Source organism: Perca fluviatilis, chromosome 12 (assembly GCF_010015445.1).
Source record: "Perca fluviatilis chromosome 12, GENO_Pfluv_1.0, whole genome shotgun sequence".
In the NCBI taxonomy this organism is placed as follows: domain Eukaryota; kingdom Metazoa; phylum Chordata; class Actinopteri; order Perciformes; family Percidae; genus Perca; species Perca fluviatilis.
This window is the reverse complement of record NC_053123.1, coordinates 10,901,432-10,919,795: the sequence shown is the minus strand read 5'-3', so window position 1 is coordinate 10,919,795 and position 18,364 is coordinate 10,901,432. Positions and strand designations below refer to the sequence as shown.

General features: G+C 40.3%; 1 protein-coding gene across 1 annotated transcript; it reads left to right on the top strand.

Moving 5' to 3' along the window:
* Positions 1–4,393: 4,393 nt before the first annotated feature.
* Positions 4,394–17,951, top strand: ralba (v-ral simian leukemia viral oncogene homolog Ba (ras related)). The gene is made up of 5 exons (XM_039818071.1): positions 4,394–4,545; positions 12,864–13,078; positions 13,742–13,950; positions 16,041–16,218; positions 16,350–17,951. Exons 2-5 carry the CDS (start codon positions 12,965–12,967, stop codon positions 16,470–16,472), a joined length of 624 nt encoding a protein of 207 aa, XP_039674005.1. The 5' UTR covers positions 4,394–4,545; positions 12,864–12,964; the 3' UTR covers positions 16,473–17,951.
* Positions 17,952–18,364: the final 413 nt, after the last annotated feature.

Sequence of the window (18,364 nt, the reverse complement as noted above, 5' to 3'; positions counted from 1 at the left end):
AGAATGTTTTATGAATGGCCCCGGATCGCTCGCTTTCTCTCTCGCTCTCTCTCATTGTATTTATTTTTTACAAAAAGAAGTATAATATACTGGTTTATTGGCATTTCTTTAAACCAGACACAATAGTCTTGGGCGATGTTAAGCACGGGACAGAGTCACAGTGCCTCTGCAAAATAGCCTCGAGAAGGAACTTGTTTTGGTGGAACGTGTGTACGTTCAAAAGTTGTTTTAGTTGTGCAACGAAACCGAAACCTCAGACTGGACAGATAGTCTAGCTATCTGTCTGGATTTACCCTGCAGAGATCTGAGGAGCAGTTAACCATAGTCCTCATTAATCCATCGGAGTTTAAAATTCCAACACAAAGAAATCCAAAGGCATCTAGCAATCTGGGAAGTGGAACGTCGTAGATATAGACTCTACATATGCTAATAAGACTGTTTGTTTTATTTTTGTTTTTTTATAAATACAAGAGTTGAGGTGAGCTGAAGTTATTTAAACCATTTATGAATGTTTTAATTGACCGAGGATTTGCTGAATGATAAAATGTAATGAACTGATTGTTCCTGCACACTGAAGCCTGAGGGTTTTAGTCCCTTTCAGACATTCACTCCTCTGATGGCTACAGCACACAGTGAAATACCATTATTAGAGCTATTAAGTGCACATCTTGTTCAACCCTCTGAAGACACCACTACAGCATAATAACATAACATTTCTTATGCACAACGAAATAAAATCAACTATGAAATACTGCAAATGCCTATTTTAAGCTGTAAGTTAGCCATAAATGTTACAGACCCCATGTCTAAGGGCCTTTTTAAGGCTCGTGGTATTTCTGGCTCCACTTGGTGGAGTTGATAAATGAATACAGTCATCAATCATTAGTTCCAGAATGATGATTGTTCTCAGAGAATATGGAATGAATCCCTCAACCTTGGTAATTGTAATGGTCTTGGCAGAGGTAGCGCAAGAAAGCAGAGGTGTCACTCTAGAATTGAATCTGTGCCTATAGAGACAAAGTGCGGATATGAACAGAAAACACACTGTAAAGGTATGTATAAGTAGGCAGGGTGGCCCCAGCTGTAGGCCTTGATAAGTACAAGAGCTATACAGGTAAAAGGTACAAGTGCCACAACCTAAAGCATACAGGTGTCTGGCAGTCTATAGCAACCATGATTGCTCAGGAGTGGAGCCTGTGCACCAAAGAAGCTAAAGGGTTATTTTTGTTGCAGCCTGTGTTTCTCCTGCCCACCATCTGATCATCCTCTGCCAAAGAAGACACAGTCCTCCCATCTGCACAAATACAATGCAGTTTTTCTTCCCCCTCACTGAGCACTGACTGGGTTGAGTTATGGTCTCACATCAGCCCGCCAGCTTTATTTATGCATACAAGTCTGCAGATTCCTGATTCCTGTGCTTTCTGGGTTTCATCTAAACCAGTTAGTCAAGGTCAACTTTTGTACTCTCCTGCAGTGAGGGAAAGGAGCAGAAAGCCTTGAATGTCTGTGTTCTGTATACACTAGCACTTAGGAAGTCAGACCATTTTTTTCTCTGCATGAAGTTTGAAGGAGTGACTGTGCCAAATGCTATCAGTATCCCAATTTTTACACTTAGACACAAAGGGGCATATACATGCCAGCAAAACCTTTTGAACACTTGTGTTATTTAAAATACATATTTTACCTTGCATGCAATGTGCACATTTCTCTGAATGTGTGCTCTATTGAACCGCAAACATTTTGCAGCTATTCCAACAAGTCCAACACAAAGTGAAGAGAACCAATTATTCTGTTATCTTGCTAATCATTTCCTTAGAAGTAAAAGCACCAATGTATACATTAATAAATTAATCTACAAAATAATGCCAGCAGGGAGGTGTGCCTTGTTGAAAATGTAGTTGGAAAATAAATACTGAGCAGGATAGACAGTGTTTTCCATGCAATGCAAAAACAATGACTTTGGCCTTGCTACTTTTAATTAAATACAAAATAAAGTGCATAAACTCAGTAAAGCATGAATTGACAGCAATTTAGAGATGTGTCAGTGACGCATTCTATACTGACTGTACATAATGTCAGCAACATCCCTATACAGCTCTACAAGTAATACAAAAAAACCTACCCAGTTACAGAATTGGTAGGCCAGCTTCTGCAATAGCTTATCTCTGGTTTTTGTCTTTTTGTTCACTTTAAGACCCTGCATCATTATCTGGCTGGGGCAGCAAGTCTTTAGCATTGTCGGCTGCCTTAGCTTAAAGTAAGTAGGGAGACCATAGACTGTGGGACACCCTGTCTGTCTACTTCTGTCAGCCAAAAGGTATTTAATAGCATATAATTGTAAATAGATGGTTCGATATTGAACACATGGGATTGTGCATATGTTTGTTGGAATGCCTGTGGGCATAATATGACCTAAAACAGGAGAAAGAGTAGAAAGGTCTGCTGTTCTTCAATTTACTTCCCTCTCACCCTAATAGCAGCAGGGAAATAGAGCACATACATGTTTCAGGTCTCAGCTTTTGTATGGCGCTAAGGGATTCTCATCATTTATACTTGGAGGTCTATAAAATCAATCACATCATTAGGCTACCTCCACAGAGACAAATAAAAAGTAGAGTCATAGAGGCCAACCTAGTGCATCAAGCTCTTGTAGTGCTATTTATTACTTAGCCTGGTCTCTAATATCTCAATGATCTAAAGCATGCATTTGTACCAATTCCATGAATAAAGTGGGAAAACAAGTAGAGGAAATATGCAAGGTCAAAATCCTCATTAAGGCCAGAGGGGGATATTGAATATGAACAGTGCAGTCAATACAGTTTTTTTGTCTAGTTTTAGTGTCTCCCTCTCACCTATAGGGGCTTTCAATCCCAGTACATGTATGATTATGTCTAGAAATAGGTAATGTAAAACCTTGTCTACATAGCAAATTTTCAGCTTACTAATCCTCAAACTTTATTAAGTGAAGTCTAATATAGGCTGTGCCTGTGCCTCTACATGAAATTAGTTTTTTGTATTCACACTGGCAGGGAAATATAACATAAATTATTTAAGGACATGTTTAATCAAGAGTGTAGTTTCTGCTCTTTTAATGTCTGTGTCCAAGAATATATGTGAGAAAAAGCTCTAGAGCATAAAGTGCCCCTTCATCAGTGCCATATACTAAGAGGACTGGGACCTGAAAAATACAGTATGTGTCTGCTCTGTGTGCTCTATTCCCCTGCTGTAATTAAAGATAGACAGAAAATAAAGAGTACACACCCTCATATTCCTTTTTGTGTTCGAGGCCAATGTCTACAAACCTGTGCTAACAAAATCTGCTGGGAGAGCATAGTGACAAGCTTTTACTCAACTCAATAAATATGGCCTAAAAAAGCACCCAGTTGTACCATTACCATCCATCCATTTACTTTCTTTACTCACTTATTCTCATTCAGAGTGCTAGAGGGCACCATCACTGCATTGAAATAAAAAAAAAATGTACTGCCTGTACTGTTACTCATTTAGACTATATGAGATCCATTTTAAATATACTGTACATTTTAAATTGACTTCATCTATCGTACTATCATAAGAGTGTCTTTGGCTTCTTAGTTTTCTTAACTGAAAACTGAACCATTTGTTGTCTTTATTTTCTCTACAGCAAAATAACTTCAGTTAGATATGTTTTGTCAAAATAATGTCAGTGTTAAAGGCGGACACAAATAAAATATGTTTTTGCCTATTTCAATTGCTGTGGTCATCCTACAGTCAAAGAGTTTAAACAATAACTGTTGGATGAAATAGTGTTTTCTTTTGTCGTATGTTCTTTTTTATTTTCTGAGAAACAAATAGTGAAGCATTTATAACACGCTCTCTGGCTACCAGTTTAAAAGGCAGTACAGAAAAGTGCACACAATTTGACTTGCTACCATTCTGGAAATTGGACCCAGAACACTGTTACAGATTACTAGTGTTAATGTTTAGCCAACGATTAGGATATAACTGTATTGTTAAAAAGTCAAGTATTTAGCCGCTACACATTTTTTTGTACTTAACATCACAACTAACCATATTGCAAACTGTGATACTAAGTTTTGGAAATTTGGTTAGCCTATATACTATAACATTCCAGGCAGAAATTGATTTCCATTAATTTCTATGCAATATTAAAATGTACAATCTGCAGTAACTTCTTTCAAAGTTACATTGGGAAATGGCTGCCTGGAACTCTATGTAAAAAAAAACAACAACAAAAAAGCCATAAAAACAAATTATGGATTTGGACATTATTATGATTTTTTTTGTTGTTGCAATAGTCAGGTGTTGCATTGAACGGGTCAACCTTGTGTTCTGTAAATGATTTCAGTAAAAATAGAAATAAATAAACAGAAGACGAAAGGCGATGATGACGGTACATCCTGTCAGTTGTAGTTTTTACATCCGGAAGGTGGGGCTTTTGTTGCAGGAGCGGTTTGCTTTTGGAGAACCAGTGCTCCGAAATGCTCTATTAATGCAGTCCTCAAGATAACATCAACCGAGGGCAGACATACAAATCCTGCTTTGGTAAGGCTTCAGAAATTTCATAAAGGAGTGGAATAACTGGGTGTTTTCTTACACGGCTGTGTAAGAAGAGAGTAACAAAGTACCACACCTGTTTTAATGAAGGACGAGCGACCAATGGACCCAGAGGGACGACCGCTTAAAACAAAAAGCGTTCAAATAAACTCCTAATGGGATTTCGTAAACTAACTAGCTAGTTTCAATGGCTGCTTTAGTGTCGTATTTTGTGTGTCATGTATGCTTATGTTAAATCGGTAGCCTATAACGCTAACATTAGACGTCATGTTAATAATCGCTGGCAAGTAATCTTTAGGTTAGCTAGCGGTTTAGTTATTAGTGATGTGGACAAGATTTGCATTAATTTTGTGGGCACTCCCGTCAATTTACCTTCTTTTTTAAATAAATAATGAGAGCGAATATGCTTAATGTGTTTGCATTAATTTAATAAACGGCGTGGTCCTCCTGTATGTTGTTGAGCATAAACGGTAGTCGTATTACCAAAGTCTATGTTTATGAGCTTTTGTGTTGATGGTCAGCTGACGTTAGACACTAGCGTTAGCTATTGTAAACTCAAGATTTAGCTCTGCGAGCGTTACGTTACCTTGTGTTTGACAGATGTAACGTAGCTAGACTTTGTCTTTTAGTGAAGCTAGCTAATAATATGCTTGCTTAGCTCGTTTGTTAAAATTAGCTGTTGTAATGTATATTCCCGTCAAGGATTACCCCAACGAGTTTGGGCTGAAAAGTTTTTCCATTGAGAAGATGACACACCCAAGCTGGCTCATGGTTTCTTCAGCTAACGTTGTTATGATCCCAACTGTCAGCAGAAAAACAGTGTTTTTCCACCACACCATTTGGGCATGTATTAGTTCACTCTATGGGGTTTAATGCAGCCAGGTATGGTCACATATTATTTCCTCTATGACCAATCTACTAAGTGAAGATTTAAGTCTCTTATTTTCTTGTGGGCCTATTGAAACCCAGTTAAGAGGGACCTCTGCTGATCCCTGTCGGGTAGCTATATTACATGTTACAAAGGCAGCTAAGAAATGTAGTCACTTGTGCCAAACTACAAAAAGGTCTAAATAGTTCTGTTTTTACTGATGCTACATTTTACAGATGGGTGTAACGTTTTCAACTCTTATCAGCCTTTTTTGTTTGTGGAGACAGGTTGAGGGGATTATGGGATGGGATAGGATAGTGTTGGGAAAGCAGCACGCACTTATTCCATCTCATTAATAATACTACTTTTTGGTATCAGGGGAAAGGGACAAATATAATTCATCATCCAGTTTCATGTGTCTCAAGGGTGACTAAGGCCTAGTTTAGACAACCTAAAAAAAATACTTAAACAAGCTGTTTAATCATCCCCATTCCTTAGTCGGTATACATTCAGGATTTTGTGGTTCAGAGATGCTTTAGGGATGTGCTCTACTCCACATTTGTCCAGTTATTTAGTTGCACATGCAGTCAAAGAATAATCTATCACTCAGTCAGTGTTTGTTGGCTTTTGTCTGAGGGCTATATGTTACACCTCTAGCTAAGGCAATATTATCCATATCTAAGACCAGTTTTTTTGTTGACAGATTCCACACTATTGAGACATTAGCTTTCACTAATGTGACACAAGGCAATCACTTGCTACACAGAAGGGAACAAAATACAGTAATTCATTCTCCAAAAAAAAGGGTTGAAAATAAAGTAAAAGATGACTCCTCATCATCTAAGGCTGTACACTTGCTAGCTGACAATCACTGCCAATTTGGCCTCTCCCAACGCTCCAGGTGCATTCTTGATGACAAACAATAACTTATTGAAATTACAAATTGTTGTCAATGAAACTGAAAATCAAATGTGTAAAAAGCTGCAGTATATTAAAATGAAAAGGTAAAGCTGTCTTATAGTGTGTGGATTACTTCTTGATTATTCTCTTATTGTCTTGTAATTTGAGGTTTGTTAAGATTACATTTTAAACCACTGTCTGAATAATTATAGTGTGTCTTGTGGTTGAGTTTGAGGTAAACATTGAATCTCAGACTACACCCTTATTAGCCAATGAGAGCTAAGTACTACTACTGCATCCTGGACCACTGCAGGTTGTTTGATTTAAAACTGACCATGGCATAACATCAAGTCTTGGTGTTAGCAATTTTTGATTTTTTTGGTTTTTCGGCAACCTCCACTGCCGCAGCCTAAATGCACTACCCATAATCAAAAGAATGGGAAGGCTTGCGTTTTTGTCCGGACTGCAAGAAGACAGCTGCAGGCTATGCGAACCTGGCAACTTTGCTCTGCAAAACGTAAAAACCGCGCTCAGTCCCAAAGGTCATAGTACACATTAGCAGCTGGTCAAAAGCCTTGGAGGATAATAAACGGTTTCAGTGAGATCACAGATTCTTAAGATCATTGTTGTGTAGTGTGTGGTGCCAAAACGCCTAGGTAAGTGAAATTAGCTGTTGCGTGTGAGGTCTTCCACAATTCCACGCCTGAGTGTGTCCCCAGGTTAAGTTTGTTGAAGGGTTAAACCTGTGAGTTAAGTTCAAGTCGACCAGTCAGCAAGTTAACGCGTCTTGTATGACATGCAGTCAACTCGCTCAGAACACAACCCATGAGCACAATGCTGATTCCAGCACAATCCTGGCATGCTTAAGGAAATCAATTCAGGAATTATTATTATTATTTTTTTTTTTAATCTGATGCAGATGGTTTTGTTTTGGAACTATTGATGGCTGATATTTTTTATGACTACATCGTCCGAGTGTTTAGTGTTTTTCCCACCATAGCATTTATTTACTTAATTACGTTAAAATGTTCAGAGAACTGCCAGAAACAACATTTAGACTATTACAGGAAGTGAATACTCTCCAGTTACATTAATGAACAAAGAAAAAAACCTAATGAAATAAGTCCATGCCTTGATTGGCATTGACCAACAATAATCAGTGCAAACAACAGCACAGCTGGATTGTGATTGTAATTCTGGCACAGATTGATTTCTGCATCGTTGTAGACCGATTGCAAGCAAATTACAGAGGTGGAGAACGGTCTTGTAATTGAGACTTAGCTGGCCTTATATTCCTCCTCTTTCTCTGTTAAGACTGTCTGGATGTTTATCCCTGTAGTTCCGAACATGATATTTTTTACTTGAATGTTTTTCTTAATGCTAATCCCTCTGGTTCCTTCCTGTTACTGCGATTTATCAGACAAGCATTTTCTGCAAGACTTAATTTCCCTCATTTTGGACCTAACCTGGTTATCAAAGAGCTCCATCTGCTTTTCTGATGAGGTTCCCAAATAACCTGGTTTCTTGGTGTGTATTAGGACAGGAGTCAGAAAACCATCAGCTAATGATGTTGGCGGTGGAAATGGAGTGAAAGGGCAGTAAACTGGTGTAAGATTTTTTTTATTTTACTGGACTTGGAAAGTGAGCGATTATGTGCAGGAGATAGTGATGTAGCATAGCTAGCCGCCATCAATTGTCTGCTTTCTGTCAGCAGGGAGGAAGGAATGTCAGTTACTATATGAACCATGCCTGAGGAATTAAAATGTCCCATTTGGCCATTGCAGAAGAATACGTATGCAGCAGGGAGCTGTCATTAACTGGGGATCCCGACAACCATCCCAACAGTAATCTGATGAAATATATGCTGTAAAGCACTTCTTGCTACACCGATACATAGGAGAATTATTTCAACCCCCTCTTGTTTACTTCAGTAAAAACACCTCGGAAAATAGGAAGAATTAGATCCTATTGTCTATCAAAGTTTGACAATGTGCTTTTGCTGGGAATTCCCAACTCCTATTTAGGATATGTAAATCAGACAATTGTTTGAGTGAGTGATTTCTCCCCCCTTGTTTGGCAATGTCGATAGCATACTAACATGACTAAAGCATGTTAATCTCCAGAGCCTGATGAACTGTGTTTGCCACGCATGATGATTATGATGCACATAATGTTAATTTTGTAGAGGATATTTGCAGAGTGGAGAGATCCCTTTCATCACTCACACCACTTCACTCAGCCTCTTTTTCCTCTACTCTGCTCCACTGCTGAAATGCAGAGTGAGGCTGACTCTCTAAGCTTTTCCAAATAAAACCGAAAGCACCAAGGAGCGAGGTTTACAGGCAGGCACCATTGGCCCTATGAACACATCTGAGCAGTTAGGGAGAGGGATACTGGGGGGTTTTAGGTAGATTTTGTGCTGTCATGGAATACAAGTCCCTGAATTGTAAACCATGATAGCACCCAGGGCCCTACTATAGCGGAGGTGATACGTAACTGATCCTATTTTTCTGTCAAGCAAATGAAAATAATGCATAGCAAGTTGGAGATAAGTAGTGGGCAGTTGGGTTCTCAGCAGGAACAAACAGATTTGTTTGTGAATGCATGCCGAGATCTGAACTTTTCTTTCTATCAACCCAGAACCAATCCAGTGGAATGCTTAAGTAATGGGAATCATCAGGGTCGGCTGTTGTGTTTTATAGACTTGACTAGGGCTACTCGATTATGGAAAAAAATATAATCGCGATTGGAATATTGAATATTGAAATCACGATAATTTAATACAATTACTCGTTGACTTCTGGAAAGATGTTGCAATTATTGAACTTTTCTTGCAAAGCTAAATAATTGTTTTTCTCGATTATTCTGTTTTTGTGATCATTGGGAGCCAAAATCATAATCACGATTACATTTCGATTAATTGCACAGCCCTAGACTTGCCCCAAAAAAACGTATGCATCACAATGTCATCATGTACTGGTATGCATTTGCTTCATACAGTACCACAACGTATGGGATTAGTGAAGTCTTCACTACATTTTCACCTTGAGGATAGTTTCCATATGAATAAGAAAGGGGGGACCTTTATAATGGAGTTGTATTAGTTCTGTTGGTGTTGCTGAAGTAGGAAGGATTGTACCACAGAGAGGATTTAGTTCCCCACTGCCTGGTTTCATCAAAGGCTCCTCTGTGCACTCTCCTGGCTAAGGGTTGTTAGTATGCATCGTGGGGTGCTTTTTGAGAACTTCTTCTTTGCTGTGTACCGTCTTTTCAAGTAGGCCAAATCTTTTTTTCCTGATCTCAACTGACAGTGACCGTAGTAACTGCCGTATCTTGACTAAACGCATTTCTGCGATGCCTCCGTTTGCTGTTAAATTGTGCATCATTGGTTGCTCTGTGACAAACAAACCTTAGGATCTTGAATCCCCGTTGCTGTGTGTTACAGAAGGCCCCTTCTTACACAAACCTCATGACTGAGGTGACTCACCAGGTTGTATTGTTTTCTCCAACAGTGGGTAGTGATTATGACTAGTTAGGTCTATGTCCAGAATCAAGGGGGCCAGTCCCCCCTTGACATTTGTTGGACATTTGTGACGAAGAACATTTTCAGTCTAGGAGCAGTAGAAATTGGATGAGACACAGTTAGACACAATATTATTCACCTAGATAGCATCAATGCAACATTACAGTGTTTCAATTCAACAGCACCTACTCTAGGCCACCTCACAATGTTTGGGTTGACTCATTTGACCCACTGATGAGAGAAACAGCCGCACTGAGCTCAGTTTGTGCTCGGAAGTTTGTGGGTTGTTTTTGGGCCAGAAAAGCCCCTGCTTTCTCCATCAGATGGGGAGAGGAAATCCCCTTACCTCTGTGACCTCAGGAATGCTGAAAGAGAGCGAGTCATCAGGCTCTCTGCAACTGTGGCAATATCTTGAATACACACACGCACACGCACACACACACACACAATTTCACTTATTCTACTTCACTTAGAGTGGAATCTAGGCACCTTAGCAGATGACGTTTCCTTTGACCATCACTATGTTAACACTTGGTTTGTCTGTATCAGTTAAACTCCTTGCTCCTGCACATGGGGAAGAGCATTCTTTTACTTTTAGTATCTGTAGTCCTGGGAAACCTTGGAATGTTGTATTAAGATGAGCAGGAAGGGAATACTGGGCCATTCTCCAAAGGGACTCTTAATGAATTCCTGTAGCCCACACTGCACTGGTGTCATCTATATTTCAGGAGCTTAGCAACCGGAGTGGTCTGTACCCCTCCTCCATAACCTTACACCCCTTTAAAAAAAGGACCCACACCAAGCAGACTCCAGTTCCATATCTGGGTCAGGCCTAAATATGAATTCCTCTTTTGCCAATGCCCTCCATTATAACACTGCATGCAAAGTGGTGAACTGCAGCTGGTGGAAATATGGTGGCGTCCCTGCCCTAAGGTCTGAACTTCCTTTTGGAAAAGTTGCACTAAGCACTTTTTTGCTAAGCATACATTTTTGCCTCTTCAGTTAATTAACTGCGGTTGCTTTATTTACAGCATCGGGATTTGTGCGTGTGTACATGCACACAGGGAAGTAGGTTATAGGTAAATAATTTAGATAGTGAAGACCTTTGCGTGCGTGCGTGCGTGCGTGCGTGCGTGTGTGTGTGTGTGTGTGTGTGTCCTTCCTATGAGCTCTTTCACTGGCCTGGTTACTGATAACAAAGACAGGAAGAGCACAGGTCAGACTTCCTCGTCGGGGGAGAGTGGAACCATGGTGCCACATCCTTAGTATCCACAGCTGTCAAACTATAGCTGGCATACTGAAGTGTAGGTTAATTTAATGCAAACCACATGTTCCCCTCTGCTTTTGGACATTGCAAGAACGTGCAAAAGCTCACGTGCACAACTGCACATTTATGTAGAAATTGTTTCTATTGGATCTATTTTCACACCAGGAGTTTTTGATTTTCATGTGAAACAACAACTATGGAAATCGTACAGGGCTTGTACCTGGTTTTTGTGTGGTTGTGACATAATTTGTACATGTTATAATGAAAACCTTAATGTAAAAACACAAATCACCAGAGTTGGAGCTATGCGTTATTTTTCCATCAGCGTTAATGTCTTTCCGCTGCCTTGTCGGGTTAACTCTCAGTGCACACTTGTCTCGCTGTATGAGCTGAAGTGAAATGTTTGTGTTAGGGAGGAGCAGATTGTGAATAATGCTATGAATCAGCTCAGTGCTCCCATTAGTGTGACATCCCTAAAGGAGGGACTCAGACATTTTCTTTCTACAGATGGAGATAAAATGATAGTGGGGAAAGAAGGTAAAGAAAAAAAGAGGCTAGTTCTTGTGATGTGACGGACTGACTTTCAGGATAATTAGTCAAAGGGTCTGTCACAACCCTTGCTCTATTGCTTCTCTGCTCAACATGACAATCTGTATATTTATATAATGTGACATAATCGCCAGATGCGCAACTGTTTGACTGTGTTTATAGTTGGTAGGGAGAGGACTAAATGGGTGTTGGGTTACTGGTTGGTTACTGACCTATACAGCACAATAACCAATTCACGTACATCTATTGACCATTACAATGAAAGGAAAAATGCCAGACCCTGTCTTTGAAGGATTAATTGATCATTAAAAAGCCCTTCAATGGCTTTGTTAATGGCCATTATTAAACTGTGTACCATTACGGTCAAACTCAGGATGCGCAGTATTGAAGTTTTTGCCAATATCCAATCATTGTTTATGGTAATGTCTGCTGATACATCTATAAATATTCTTAATTTCTTTGCAATAGGATCACAGGTCAAATTCCCACAAGTGGAGTTAACCTGTCATTCAGAAATGTGATCCTGTGGTCTAAGATATAAAAACCAAAATAGCTCTTGTAGTATGGGTGAAGTATTCTGCCAATAGACAGCGACTGATGTCATATTGACAACTTGTTTTGACTTGTCTTCTAATGAATCTGTGCACATGTGACACTCTTGATGTAATATATCTAAAGGCTGTGCAGGTTAAGACAGGCATTTACAACGTAGTCAATTTGCACTATGTTGGAAGTTGTGTCTGACAGAGATAGAAGATATGGAAGTCAGGTGAAAGCAATCAACTCTGAGCTTTCACCCTCTGAGGGCAGGGCCCATATAGTGCAGATAGATGGCCCATGGCATCTCCCTTCTTTTTAACGAGGTTAGCACATGATGCCTTATTTTAATGCATTCCTAAATGCCGCCTCGCAATGGAGAATGATAGCTTCATTACTTCTGATCAGCTGCAATGGCCTTTTGATGGCGATTTTTATAAAGTTCTGGGATTCATGAGTAGGCTATTTGGCACTTTAATGGGAAGGGTGGGGGTTAGGATTCAAGATTTGTTGGAGCAAAGCCTAGTGCCTTGGCACAGCAAGTTACTGTCGTAGTGAAAACTGTTAAGTAACAACTGTCCTCTGTCCATGAACTTGTGTTCTCTCTGTGTGAAGGTTATTTACTGTACATATCGATATATTTCCACTCTTGTCATTCACAGGTCGTGTCAGAAAGTATCTGGGTGCAGAGGAAGTGTATGCGTGGGTGTGTGTGCGCGCATGTGTGTGAGTGTGTTAAAGGGACACAAAGAAGAATCCAGTGATGGCTACCGGTAAAAGTAAAAACCAGAGCTCTCTGGCACTGCACAAGGTGATAATGGTGGGCAGTGGGGGCGTGGGGAAGTCAGCCCTCACCCTGCAGTTCATGTATGATGAGGTGAGTCAACACCGCCCTATAAACAGCTTAAAATTGCTATATAATGGATAAAGTATGGCTTTTAACAGTAAGTTCAGTTCACAAGCACCTCTTTGTCTAACCAGTTCACTTTTTTATTGTTTCCAATGTAATATTACCCCTTGCTACTTCTGCTGCCAGCAATGCACAACTCCCTCCCTAAAGCACCAGCTGCAAAACTCTTGCTGTGTCTCGTCCAATCTAATCTAGACATCACCTATTTGCTAAACATGTTGATTGGGTCAGCACTTCCTCTAAAAGCTTCAAATGTAAAGCAATGGTTTGTTAGACAGAACCATCTTAGAAGTCGTCATTGAAAACTGTTTGGAAAAGGGCAGGCACTTTAAAAAAAAAATACCTGGCAGACTATTGGATGAACCATCTCTCTATCATGTCAGCCATTGTTGTTTTGGGGTTGCTTAACAGACTATTGTAGAAGAAGAGAAGGTAATGTACCAAGTAGCATAACAGCGGTCTTCTGTCTGATCCTGTCCATTACATTGCTTAGCTATGCTTCCATTTTAACCACGTTAGCTGTCTACAAATAACTGCTCGTGCTTTTCCAATGCTCTATGCATGTAAATACTGCTTGTGGCGTGTTTTACGCTTTAAAATCTCCAAAGGAATGTGTCTTTTCATCCCCAGTTTGTGGAGGACTATGAGCCCACCAAGGCAGACAGCTACAGGAAGAAGGTGGTTCTGGATGGGGAGGAGGTCCAGATCGACATTCTGGACACAGCCGGCCAGGAGGACTACGCTGCCATCAGGGACAACTATTTTCGCAGCGGGGAGGGCTTCCTGTTGGTCTTCTCCATCACAGAGCATGAGTCATTCACTGCCACTGTGGAGTTCAGGTACTCTATCCTGCCTACATCTGTTTGTGTATGGGACTGAAAACATGTAAATGGTGCTACCTTAGGCTGCAATGGGTATTGACCTTTTAGTAATTAAAAACATCAGCCTGTACATGTTGACCGTTGCTAGGGATGTAATGATGCATCGGGAATCGGTTAAACATCGATTTAAATGTGTAAAGATTACAACCGGTTGAGATAAAAAAATAAATAATTTATCACTATGCAATTTATAAACAGCCTAGGGCGTGACGCTAGTTACCATCATAGACCGTATATAATGGACCAACAGACCCTGTTGCTCTGGACGGAGACCAGTGAAGGCTATTAGAAGCACTTTTCCGGTGATGGCCAGCTTTACTGCGCAGCCTCCAACTGAGAGAGACAACGTAAATGTGACGTGAGCAACGTGTCTCAAAGTTGTAAGTCTTCTGGTAGCTGTGCCAAGAGAAATCTCAATCATTCCCAATCTTGCAGAGAAGGAGAGCGTAGGTATATGTAAGGAGATAACATGGGCACAGGTTAATTATTGCTAACTAAAATGCTAGTTAACATTAGTAATTAATCCTAAACAGCTCATGTAAGTCGAAACTGCCTGCAAGCTTATCCTGTACTATACGGTAATTTCTCTACTATGTGACACAATCGTTAGCCTATTTTTACAAAAACGTTTGCTGCGGAGCCATAACGTGAGGTACAAGGTAATGGAGCCTTTTATACATTGTCGTGTTTCTTTAGAACTAAACAATGGACAAATAGTCTTTAAACGCTTCAGATATAATGTTATTCGCTGTCAAGTGGCGCTAAAATGAATGCTAGTCAGTGGAATGCTAACGGGAGGTGATGGCCAGGTAGCAACAAAATGGCGGCATAGGAGGTTGGAGTTCTGAAGCGAAGCTTACCCCCTTAGTTACCATACAGCAGGTAATGTTAGTGTAACGTTAGCTGGCTTAAAAACGGTTAAAATGCTGACCGCTAAAAGCTGCAGCGTGACTATATTTCACTGGAAAGGATTCCAACACCAGGACGTACAACAGTCTGCAGCTAAAGACACAGAGGAGACTTGCTGCACTTGCAACAGCATGGACTCTACTGCTGTTGGATACACAACAGTGACTGGTGTGTTAGTGTTGCGTTTGGGTCCGGCTCTGTAACCGGGGATTTCCACTAGATGCGTAGGGGCTGCAGACCGGCTCCGCTGCGTGTCTGCTGCGTGCTCCGTCGTCCGTCAATACCCACCGGGTCCGGATTTGTTGCGGAACGGCTGCGGCCGTGACTGACAGCTGTAGTCACGAGGACCCACAAGTTCTCGCAAATTCAGGTAGAATAGAACCACAAAACCAACAACCGTTTGTTTCCATTCAGAGGACTAGAGGGGAATCGACTCTGAGCTGTGTTTTCAAGGTGTAGTGCAGGGAAATATGATCCGCCGTGAGCACGGTGTATTTTATTTAGAAAATTAACCGGATATTTATTTTGTTTCTGTGCTCGACTTCCTGTCCCGCACTATCTGCCGTGTGCTAAATTGCTGCGGAGCTCTCCGTCGTCCGTCAAAAATAGAAGCTCTGCGTATCTGCTGCGGAGGGCTGCGGACTGACTGAACTGGGACGGAGTAGGGACGCAGACGTTCCGCAGTCTGTGGAAATACACACATTGACTTTAATGGAAACCTAATGACTCCGTCGACGTTCCGCAGACGTTTCGCATCCAGTGAAAATTGCCAGTGAGCCTGTGTTGCGTTCAATCTCAAAAATACCTTCTTCTAGTGTTGCTTCTTTTTGTCGTTTAACAGCAAGTGACTGTTGCAACAATTGTGGAAGGAACACCGTGGAGCATTTTTGACAACAGACATGCCAAAAAACAATGGGTTAAACCAAAAATCAATACTCATTTACAAAATACCATGACTATACTAATCTCGCTAACCAGCTCGTAGAAGAGGTTCAGTTTATCAGGACATCTGTAAAACTTTTATTAAATGAACTGGTTTTATTATGTTAGATTTTATCACGATCAAAAGACAATCGCTTATTTACACAACGGAAACTGGTGAGAAAAAAAAAAAAAATGCATCTCTGCTGTGCCGGCAGGGAGCAGATCTTGCGGGTGAAGGCGGAAGAGGACAAGATCCCTCTCCTCGTGGTCGGGAACAAGTCGGACCTGGAGGAGCGTCGGCAGGTATCTGTGGACGAGGCCCGAGGCAAGGCCGAGGAGTGGGGCGTCCAGTATGTCGAGACATCAGCCAAAACCAGAGCCAATGTTGACAAGGTGGGTCCACACACACAAACATCACACCCAGTACATTCCTATAAATTCAATGAACTTTTAAATATAGGATATTCATTGTATCATAGAGTTAAGAAGTGTTTTTTGTTTTGTTTTGTTTTTTTTCTCCCCAGGTATTCTTTGACCTGATGCGTGAAGTACGAGGCAAGAAAATGTCAGAAAACAAAGACAAAAACGGAAAGGGAAAGAACAAGAAGAACAAGAAGAGCTTCAAAGAAAGATGCTGTTTACTTTGAACTCTTCATGGACCACAACAACCCACAATAAATCTGTTAAGTTGGTGAACAAAGCAGAGCGTCCTTGCCATTGTCATTCAAATGAAATTTGATATTTTTTTAAATGGCTGGTTTTAAATAAGTGTTTCATCTTAACCACGTTTTTTTGTTTGTTTTTAATGAATGACATCTGAGTCTGTGTTTCATTGGAAGATAACCACTGTTGTGACTGTGACTTGATGGCTCATAGTAAGCCAATGACCAAACTGCCACTGACACTAACTCTGCTGCTCAAGACGTTCTCCACTGTTAAACTTAGCGATTATACTGCCTTTGACTTTGGTTCAGTGTGTTTTACACCAGAATTGTTGAGTCTTTTTCAAGTCAACAGTGCTCTTAATTTCTTTACCTGCTCTTTATCTTAGCCTGCATACTTCTTAGTCTGTTAGTATAGACCCCTATGTTCATCAATTTACAAGGAACTCTAATGCTGCTGTCTGTCTAATTTGTGATAATTTATGTCATGTCTATTGAAGATGTTGGCCTCATTCATCCATCTGTCCAGATCTGTATTACTTCAGAGCATGTTTGGAATAGCTGGAAGTTTCATTTTCGAGCCCTTGGGGCTGCTGTTTTTATTTTTTTATTTTATTTTAGTTCCTCCAAGGATTTGTGATTTTCTGACTACAGAAGAATCAGTGGAATCGGATGACTTGTTGTCAAACAGGGTTATTATATTTCACTGTTATCAAGCCTTACATGATTGCTGCAGTTTTTCAGGCGGACTGCAAGCTTCATGTAGACATTTAACATTTTGTTAGATATATTCAGGCTGTGAAAAGAAGGGTGTAATGGGGTTTTTCCAATGTTTTCCTTGTTGGTATTCTATAGTGCAGAGAGTATTATATATTCACGTAACCTGGCCCTTCCTAACCTTCTCATAGTGCAGATTACTTCCTGTTTTACACAACTGTTGAAGTTTGGAGTGCGTACTGTTAGAGGGGTGATAACAATCCAGGAGGCAATCATGCTTATGGTCCACAATGGCATTATAATCAATACCATCTTATTACTCTGAACAGTTCTGATGTTCTTTTTATTGCTTTGTCTTTTTAATAACATGCACTACATTGCCAATACCTAAGAAGTGGACTTTATGCTGAATGGAGTCATGCTGGAGATTTTTAAACAGTTTGTGCCAACAAAATCACAAAAAAAAATCAAACTTATGTTGGTGGATGTACAATTTGTATGTTAATAACTGTGTGTGTGTGTGTGTGTGTGTGTGTGTGTGTGTGTGTGTGTGTGTGTGTGTGTCTTTGAAGAGGGTGCCAACTTCTTAACTGTTGTTTAATCAAGTGCTACAGTGAACAAGATGTTTCTACCACTGCCTAAACCATTCTTTGTAACATGTCCTCCCTTTTTCTTTTACTTCCTACTGCTGTGAGTATGCTTCAATCGCTGCAGCAACAGTGTTGCTGAATAAATGTTTTTTTTTTTCTCTTTGTAAATACTGGGCATTATTTTTTTTATTATATTCATATGTCACAAGTTCACACTGAGCAATCCTTTGATTTTTGTATTAGATCCATAGAAAGATAGGTTTGACATTTTGATTTAGAATTTTGAAACCGATTTTAAGTTGAAAGTGAATTGGTTCAGTGCTGCATATTGCCTTCCGCTGGCTGGTGGAGATACTGGAAAGTGCTCTCACTACTAACTGTTCGGACGCTGTACAGTTACTTTGGCATTTGCCACTGAAGTGAAATGTTATGGTTGTTTTTTGTATTCCCTTTGGGGCATTCTGTGCCCCCGTGTAGTCAAAAAACCCTGCAGTTACTCATTTTGTATTGATTGTTCCTCTGCCATCTAGAAAAGAGTGCCAACAGCTTGTTTTTCTTGAATTTGACAGT